Source organism: Phalaenopsis equestris, unplaced genomic scaffold, assembly GCF_001263595.1.
Source record: "Phalaenopsis equestris unplaced genomic scaffold, ASM126359v1 Scaffold211163, whole genome shotgun sequence".
NCBI classification, from domain to species: Eukaryota; Viridiplantae; Streptophyta; class Magnoliopsida; order Asparagales; family Orchidaceae; genus Phalaenopsis; species Phalaenopsis equestris.
In genome coordinates, this window is record NW_018230188.1 from 189,504 (window position 1) to 199,658 (window position 10,155).

General features: G+C 34.0%; 1 protein-coding gene across 1 annotated transcript in view; it reads left to right on the forward strand.

Annotated features, from left to right (window-relative positions):
• The first annotated feature begins 1,452 nt into the window (after positions 1-1,452).
• Positions 1,453-10,155, forward strand: part of LOC110036819 (probable acyl-activating enzyme 16, chloroplastic) — a 20,071-nt gene continuing 11,368 nt past the window's right edge. Inside the window, 1 exon segment of the mRNA XM_020741352.1 lies at positions 1,453-1,688. Coding sequence (XP_020597011.1) covers positions 1,453-1,688 — 236 coding nt within the window.

Genomic DNA, 10,155 nt, shown 5'->3' on the forward strand with positions numbered 1-10,155 from the left:
CTTTGGGATGATGTTCAACTTGGCTAAGTGCTCCATGTATCTTGAAAAAGGTGCTCCACCTAACACCCTTGCTTGAGCTCCTAACTTAACTGGTCGTAAAATCTCTAAGCTTCCTATGAAGTACCTTGGGGTCAACATTCTTAGAGGTGGAACTTGGCAATCTCATATGGATGAGGTGATTGATAAGGTCAAACTCAAAAAAAATGATTGGAAAAATAACTTCCTTTCTAACGGAGGTAGGCTCACTTTGTTAAAAAGTGTTCTTTGTACACTCCCTTTTTTTATGATGCAGGTTCTTAAAACCAAAAAGAGCACTCAAAAGAATCTTGAAAATATTTTATTTTTAATAAAATATTTTTAATAAGTTTCTTTGGAAAGGCACCAGATCTACCAAAAATTAGACTACTTGGCACTATACTTGTAAACCTCTTAGTGCTGGTGGGCTTGAGTTTAAAAGTTTGCAGCATATTATTGATATTAACATGTGTAAACTTTGGTTTAAATTTTGGCTATGAGAGTCTCTATGGGCTAAATTTATGCATCATAAATATTGTAAAAATTCCCACCCTTCAACTGTCAATTGGAGAGTGGGGGATTCGAGACTTTGCAAAGCTATTATTGCTGTGTGTGATGTAGCTTCTCATTTCATGTTTTGGGATATTGGTGATGGTAGTATTTCATTTTAGAAGGATAACTGGGGTCTCTCTAAATTTTCTAGTTTGCCTGCTCAAGATTATGATGTCAATTTGTTGGTCTCAGATTGTTGGATTAATGGTGAATGGAATCTTGATATGTTGAATTCCTTAGTTGGTGAAATTGCTCCTGCTATAGCTAAAATTCTTATTAAACCTCAAGATAAGGCTCTTCATATTTGGAAGAATCATGCTAGCACTTCTGTCACGAAATGGCTTTACTCTAACTTACATTCCTTTACTCCATGTAAATGGCATGTTTTTATTTGGCATAAACTTATTTCTCCATCTATTTATTCTTTCCTTTGGCAATACTTTCATAAGTTGCCCCCTCTTGATGATATACTTATGTTGAACAAGCTTAAACTTGCCTCTTTCTGTTACAACTGTAAAAATGGTGGTGAATCTTTTAATTATCTATTTTTTGAGTGTGTGTTTGCTAAAGAAGTTTTGCATTATATTGGGTGCTATTTTGGTATCCATTGGCCCACTAATCTGAATTTCAGAATAATTATTGAGATTTGGAAGGGTTTTGAACCCTCTTTAAGCAAGCACTTCTATTTTCCTATTATTATCTTATGGTTTATTTGGATGGCAAGAAATAATAAAAAATATGAAGCAACGGGTCACAGCCCTTATACCACTTCCATTTGAGTGGTTGCTTATTTTAAACAGGCCAGAAAGTCCATCTTTAGACAGGATGCCTCTCCTACTGTGGCCAAGGTTAGGAAACCAATTTTGATAAAATGCGCATAAGGGTATGGGATGGCTTATCAGAGATGCTTTTGGTAGATGTATTGCATACTTTGCTTCACCTTGTATTGCCAACTCCACACTTGAGGCTGAGAGCTATGTTGAGCTAGCTACTCTTCATATTATTACCTCTTTAAATTTAAATGGCATTGCAATGGAAACTGATTCTGAAATCATGTTTAACATTCTTGTGGCTAAGATTAAACCACCTTGGTATATTTTAGATTTGCTGAAAAGAATGAGGTATACTATTGAAAGGCATTGTCTCAACATATTATACTCTATTACTTATAGAGAAGGGAATCAGGTTGTTGATTGGTTGGCCAAATGGAAGCTACAAAATGCTACTGTTGGAGATACCCCTCCATCATACTTGCATAAACTTATTCAAAATGATTTGGATTCCCTCTATGTTCATTTTTAAAATGTTGATTGAGTTATTATTTGGCCAGAAATCTTGGGGTTTTAAGTAGGAAGCCATTTTATTTTTTCTTCACATGTTTTGGATGTTGGGCCCTCAGTTTTGGGATTATCATGGAAGAACTTGTTGCTTAGAGTTTGGGAAGACTCCTTATATTTACTTCCCATGTTGGGGCCTCGACTGTTGGGGTCTTTGCATTGGGCTTAACTTGAACGAACTCGCTAGCTTTATATATTGGTATGGACAGTCTTTGCGGACTAAGAATTTCTTGGTTTGTTATTATAAATTGGTACTTCCCATGTTGGAGCCTCAATTATAAATTGGACCCATTACGTTTCTTGTTCTATGATTCATTACTCCTATGGGCATACGACTTTTGCTCTTGCCTGCCTTTTTCAGCTTTATCTAGTAACAAATGTATTTTCTGGACATAGTAGTGAGTCTGCCTTGATTGGTGATAACAGCTCTTATATTATGAGTATCATTTTTAAGGTGCTGCCCCCTTATTTGATTTTCTTTTTGTACATTATGGATTTGGTATTGGTTATTTTGGATTGCCTTTTTTTGCATCTTTTGAAGATGTTGCTAGAGCTTTTACTTGGCTAGAAATTTTGGGTTTTTAAGCATGAAGTCATTTTTTTGTTGGGCCCTTGGTTTTTGGCTTATCTTGGAAGAACCTGCTGCTTTGATATTGGGAATTCTACTTCTATTTACTTCTTATGTTTTGGGTGTGGGGGCCTCGATTTTGGCCTTTGCTTGATAACTCTTGTTGGCTTTATTTGTTGGTTTGGTCATTCTTTGCGGACTGAGATTTTCTTGGTTAATTATTATTAATTGGTGAATAGATATACTTGGACCCATTACAGTGCTTCCTCTATGACTCATTATTCCTATGGGGATATGAGTTCTATGCTTGCCTATCTTCTTCTGCATTATCAATTAATGGATGTGTTTTCTGGACACAGTAATGAGTTTGACTTGATTTGAGATAGCAACACTTATATTTTATACTTTGCTGGTAGGACTTTCTTGGTCCACCCATTTTGGAAGGATTTGGTGGGTTCAATTTATAGTTGCTGGTTACAGATTATGAGATTGGTATTGCTTGATTGGCTATCTTTATATGGCCATGTTTCTCTGGCTCACTCTTTCTCACGGATTATCTATTTTCGAATTGATATCACTGGTTGGGAGAATGATCATGATATGCACTCTTTATTATGGATTTTCCTTCTCTCAAATTTGATTTTTAATGTAGGACTTCAGGACTGGGATAAACTTTACTATCTGCCTCTTTTATTTTATGTTAGTTGGGGGATTAACCTATTTTGGTCCGCGGATCATCACTTTAATGAGACTCTTTATAGCTCACCTTGCGATGCCTATAAGGATTTGAAGATTCTATTATGTTGTAATCACTTCTTTTATTGTAATAGGGCAATTTTAATTTCTGCAGGTTTTGGTATTCCATCAATGTGCTACTTATCCATTCAGAAGGCCTCTACTACTCTTTTGCAGTTCTCGCATACTGACAATTTGGGTTTTGGTGTACATGTCCTTTTTGGGTATAATTTTACTTTTTGGTATACATTTTTTGGGAATACATGTATTTTTGGGTTTTACTTACCTTTAAGCTTTTCTTTTATTTTCAAGTGGAGTTGTACTGTGGAGATTGGAACCCCTAGGACTTTATTGTATTTTCTTTTGCTTTTAGACGGGGATCCACTCTCCTTCCCCCAATTTGTAACCTTTTGTACTTCTAACGTGTAAGGAGCCATGAGCTGCTCTTTAATATTATATATTACAAGGAGGAGGATCTAGTTACCTTGAAGGATGATTGCAAATTCATCCTAATAGGCAAATTCTAGCTTTGACACCCCAATATGGTAATTTTAAGAAGGTTTTTTGAAAATTTCCCTTTCACTGGTGCTTGGAATTTGGGGTTGGTTGATGGTCGACACATTACGATCAAATTGGCTTTGAAGTAGGATTATGCATGACTATTTTCTAAGCAACTATTCTCTATGGATGGAATCTCCATGAAGATAGTTAAATGGACCCCCAAATTTGACTCAAGCAAGGAGCCCCCTATTGTTCCTATTTAGTTCAAAATATCAGGGCTTCCTCTACACTTTTTTAATCATAAGGTCCTCTTCAAAATTGGACTTGCTTTGAAAAGACCATTGAAGATGGGCTTCCCTACTTTTAAACTCTCTAGACCTTTAGTAGCAAGAATATTAGTGGAGAGGGATATCACTCTCTCTAAGGTAGAGGAGATTTGGCTACGGTCCATTGAGGAGGGACACTGACAGAAGATTGTCATGAAAGAAAAACCTTATTATTATCTTCATTGCTTTCTTTGTTTTTTGGTTTTGCTGGGAATTTTGGATTCCAATTCATCATTGGTTTCACTTTCTATTGAATTTGGGAGATAACATTCTTACTGATCTTTATTTCTTGTATTTATTGTCTACCCCATTTTTTGGTTGTTGGTTCTATTCTTTGGAAATTATGGCACATGATTTATCTGTGGCTAACCCAAAATATAATGGGAAGGGCTTGCTGATATAGTTGGCAGATCAATTGGGGTATGATACACCTAAAATATATAGTATTTTTAGACACATTTTTATTTCTATTTTTGAGATATTGCGATTTAATGGAACGCATTTTTGTGTTTGCTTGCAGATACATGTAAAAAGGGTGAAAAATGCTTAAAGGAGTGAAAAAGGATCAAATTTGGAGCAAAAAGATGAAAAATGTGTAAAAGAGTTTTGGCGCCTAAGCGCCAGAGTTTTGGCGCCTAAGCGGGGAACGCCTAAGCGCCAGATTCGGCACTTAAGCGCTGGTTAAACAGAGAAGGCCGCGCCTAAGCACCAAAGGCCCTGCACTTAAGCACCAATGACAGTTATTGGACAAGTAAATTCAGTTTCTGCAAATTTTGAAGAGGTTTTTTAGGCTCCCATTGGCTTAATAGGTGGTTGTTACCACCATGGAGAAAAATTATCGTGAAAGAATGCGTCTCTGAAAGGATGACATCAAATCAAGACACATTTTGAAGAGATCCCAACGCACCTCTTTAGACATATTTTGAAGAGTATTTTGAAGAGAAACCAAGACACCTTTTGGAAAATTATAAAAGCAAGAAGAGAAGACTTAGAAAAGAGTCCTGAAAGTTTTGGAAAGTAGTGAAAGTTCTCATTTGGGGAGTTAGTTTGGAGAGATTTTTCAGGTACCATTTTTACTTTTATTTATCATTTTTGTTATTTTATTTTATTTTGAGTGATTGTAAAGAGAAGAGAATCAAGGGAACTTCAAGAGTTTGGTGGAGGACTTGAGATGAGTTTTTATCTTTTTGTTTTGAGACTACTTTTAGTTTTAATTGAGACTTATTATTGGTTTGGCAATGATTTCTTCTGTTAAACAAAAGTGTTGTTTTGTTTTCTTCATGGATTCTGAGTGGTTTTCTTTATCTTTCTTAATAAAATGATAAGTATTATGTTTTGGACAGAAGTTGTGGAAAGTATTAATCTTCAATGATGGAAGAAGTTGTGATGATTTAAATCCTTGCACTTCATTTACTTCTTAATTTGACCAATCCAGGTGTTAAAATTTGTTGTGAGAACATGTACAAACCGGGCTGGTATTGTCTCAGTCAACAATTGGAAAGAATCACATGAGGTTGTATGAATGAGAATATTGTTCATATGATTGAGTGAAAATAGATAGGGAAATATTCATTGAAGGGTGTAGAGTTAGAGGACTTTAAAGTGACAGGTTAAAGCCTATAACTAGGTTTATTATTTTAGGTTCTGATCGAGATGTTAGCCCCGAGGTGGAGAGAACCGAGGGAACTCTAAAGTGAGAGTCAGTATCTTCCCTGCCTAGCCCGTCTTCAGAACTATTCAAACTTCAAATTAGCTAATGTTCTTTATAGCATTGTTGACGCTATTTTTTGTTGGACGGAGTTGCCCGTAAGAAGTTGTCGGTCACCGGAATTGAAATCCTGTTGCTTGTTTCGAAAGGATGTTTTAATTTACATATATATATATTTTTAGAAAAATATGAAATCAAACTGACCCCATATTTTTCATAGTTTAATCAAGTCTTGTATCTATCCCAAAGGATAAACACAAAACTTGAGGATGAGGCTCGATCAAATAAACTAAAGGATATATGACGTCCGTTTCGTCTGCAAAACCTTTTGATTTGCCAACAAGTTCTCCTATTTAACATAAAAAATTAAATAGGGTTTATATTAAGCTGGGTTCAGACATGCTTCTTATAAGAGCAAGCCCCTATAGTTAATTACCTCTTAAATGACCAAAGTCACCTAATAAGACTCTCGATAAAATAAAGAAATATTAACTTCAAGGATTTTCAAAGGGTATAACTTTTCAATGAGATTAGACGTAGAGGTGTGAAAGAGGATTGGTTTAAATTTGGAACATTTTGTTGTAGAGTCCAAAGGAGGAAGAACTAGGGGAGTCATGGATCCAGAGGAGAACCTCGGTGACTTCCCAAGCTATCCTAATTTTTGGCTTAAGTTTTAAGGAGAAATATTTAGGTGTTTCGTTCTTTCAATTTTATTTGTTAGGGATTACATTCGTGTGAAACTAAAGAAATATTAACTTCAAGGATTTTCAAAGGGTATAACTTTTCAATGAGATTAGACGTAGAGGTGTGAAAGAGGATTGGTTTAAATTTGGAACATTTTGTTGTAGAGTCCAAAGGAGGAAGAACTAGGGGAGTCATGGATCCAGAGGAGAACCTCGGTGACTTCCCAAGCTATCCTAATTTTTGGCTTAAGTTTTAAGGAGAAATATTTAGGTGTTTCGTTCTTTCAATTTTATTTGTTAGGGATTACATTCGTGTGAAACAATCACACAAATACCCTGGAAGATATGAGGATTTAGGTAGTGACAAACGACAACCTCAGAATCCTAAGACGAGTTAGGGCTTATATTGTATAACCGGGCTATACAAAGGCCTAAAGATAAGGTGAGGATTTACGTTGCACAAGAAAGCAACCTCAATGTCTTATGGCTTTATTGTTTATATCTAGGGAAGGAAGATTGGTTTAGTTGGGGAAGACAGGTTTTGCTGTTGAAGATGGTAGTGCTGCCCACCATGCTATCTCCAAGCTCCTTGCTGTAACGAGTTTGACTTTTCTAGTGTGTCAAGTTATGATGTCAAATCAGGTGGCCCTATGGTTGAAGTTCTTTAAATTTTATGGGGGCATGTTAAAGTTGATTAGTGCGACACCGGTTAGGATCCTACGGTTCCCTCATTCCGATAGCACTATTTTCTATTGGATTCACTTAGTCCAAATAAACTTATTAAACTCAACTTAATGAGTTCCATAATTTCATTTAGACTGTGGGAAGCCTTATTAGCAACCGTAGGTTACCTCCTCCGAGGAATTCCCAATCATCTGATAGAGACATCTTAATTTAGTTGCAATTGTAGTTTTGTGTGATGTTTGTGATTAAATTTTTGAATGTTGTGGAGGTGATTTTTATTTTGGTTGATTTTAGTTTTTATTTTGGTTTTGGTTTTGGTTTTCATGCAGGGTGACATTGTTGTTTAGCATGCAAATTTACAGGTATAAAAGTACAAAATGAAAGTACAAGAAAGACAGCGCTAAAAATTGTAAAAGCGTACCTAGCGAGTATTCTCGTTCCACCACTTGAAACTCAAAAGGCATGTTAAGGCAGTTTATATGACATGGGGAAGTAAAATTTTGACGAACTACCTAACCCTAGGTCATATTTTGGTGGCTCCTTATTAATTTTATTAAGGATGATATTTGTCAAGCAAAGCATAATAAGCTTAGTAGCTCTCTGAGGTATCCAACAAGTTAAGAGGAAGATGCAGGTCCATGCTTCCCTCTTATCACCTGGTGAAAAACCCCGAGCCCATTTAAACTTATTATGTTGCTTAATAATTCATCCTATAAACACCCGAATGCTCAATGAACATTGATGTATCAATTATCCCTAAGAGTAAGGTAATTATCATTTGTAATTTAATTTTGAATATTATGTGGGTGAAGACCCTTAAAGAGGCAAGTTAGTGGTATTGGAACACTTAGCCAAATTTTGGTCCTAATTATGCTTGTAGTGTTTGAAAGATGTTTTAACTTTAATTGTGTTTGTTTTTCTAATCCTCATTTAATCAGTCTTGATTTAACTTAGATTACTACTAAGCCCTTAAGACCTAGGTGAGTGTCTTAATGAGTTTTGAAAAGGTTAAGCTTTAGGTGGTCATGATTCATTATTTGAATTTCATTTAAAAATCAAATAGAGGTATTAAATTGATTAATAATTGACTTCAAATGTCATACCCCTAAGTCCTAGGTTCATTTTATTTTAATAAAATTCCAAATTTTAATAATTTAGAAATTTATTAACTTATCTTTTTAATTAAGAATGTGAGTTTGGTTTCTACCAATTAACCCTTTGTGTTTCAACATTCAAATTTAGATCAGAGGTTGTCTATTTCCCTCCTTGAATTAAGCTTAAATGTTAATTAAAGCTAAATTTCCAAAATTATATTTTTGCCCTTAAGGCTCTAAAACTTCATAATTTATCAAATTTAATCCAAATGACTTTGAAATTTTTATCCTACCTCATTCATGGGTCAATTAAGACATCAGATGAGAAAATGTGATTTTTCAAAATGTAATTTAATTTATATAATTATTTTCATGCAAAAACAGGATTCTTCAAAGAAAATTCATAACTTGACCAAGGTAAATTTTAATCCCTTGAAATTGTTACTGGAGGTAGACCTTGACTAGGGAAGCCTTTGGACTAAATTTCATGATTTTTTGAATATTATTTAAATTTTAAGAATTATTTTAATTTATGAGGTATTTATTTAATATAAAATATTTTAAATGGGGAAAATTAAGTTCTTTATTTTTGAAAAATCTTCTTGAGGTCAGAGAACCTAGAGGAGAAAACTTTAAATTTTTTTGAGTTTTATTTGATTTATTGGAATTATTTTTAGAGAAAATCCATTTTAACATTTAAAAATTATTTTTAAGCTTTATATTTCATTATCTTTATTTAGAAATCATGAAAAATATCATAATTGTTCCTAAGTGCTTAGGAAGTAATTTAGAACATTTTCATGAATTTTATTACTTTTGTGATTTTTAATTTTTTAAATATTTAAAAATAAGCTAAAAAAACAAGTTTTTATTTTAAATATCATTTTATTTTTAGAAAATACCCCTGATCACAAAAAACTCAAAAAATTCAAAAAACAAGTTTTTAGAATATTTTTAGTTATATTTTGGTTTTTTTTAAATCATTTAAGTGCTAAAATGATATTTATCTTTAAAAATCAACTTAAGTTATCAAATGAACTCAAAATGCTTTGAAATTTTTATGGTGAGTTCTCTGGATCCTAAACAGTAGTGGAGATAAAAAATTAAGTCATTTTGTTGTTTGTGATTTTAAAAATTAATTTTATTTGTGTTTAAGGGTTGGTGAAGATTAAGTGTATTCTTAATGACTTAACTCATAAAATTATTTCTAATGGGTCCTCTGGTCCAAAATTTTCTTGGAATTTCTTGAGCAACATGCTAATTATCATGATTAATTTATGCAGATAATATACATAAACTTAAAAAATATGGATCTATGTCTAGGGACCTCCCCCGACTTTGGTACTGATTTTGGAAAAATCAGAGGATGTTCCCTAAGACAAAGGCAATAACATTCTAAAATTTTAAGCCATGGAGATATTACTACATGCATGGAGAATCAAAATATCCAAATCAGAGTTTAATTAATTAAAAATAAAATATGCATCAAATGGACTACAAATTATTTCCACATTGTTCTCCTCTGTTCACCGAGCAAGAGGGTATTTTTATTTTATTTTTACAATTTTTCTACACCAAGATATGAATTTTTAAAGCTAAAGATATGAATTTTTTTAGAGAAAGATATGGATATTTGAAATTCAGGCATTTAAATAAATCCAAAAAAATTCTTATTTTTCTATTTAAATGCGCGGCTTTCTCTGCATATATTATCAGTGACTGTATCCTAACCAGCTCCAAAAGCAAATGCGGCGAGCTCTGGTTGGATGCCACCATCCACGTAGTCGCTGACTCGACCCGCTGTTCATGTAAGGAAGCACTGTCCGGATCGATCTCCTCCGTCTATCCGATACACGCGCAATCAGACAGCTCCTCGTCATCATCCCCGATAGAGTGATCACGTGACCGTCCACACTAAAACCCTAAGATCTCAGCCTAGACTCAACCAAATC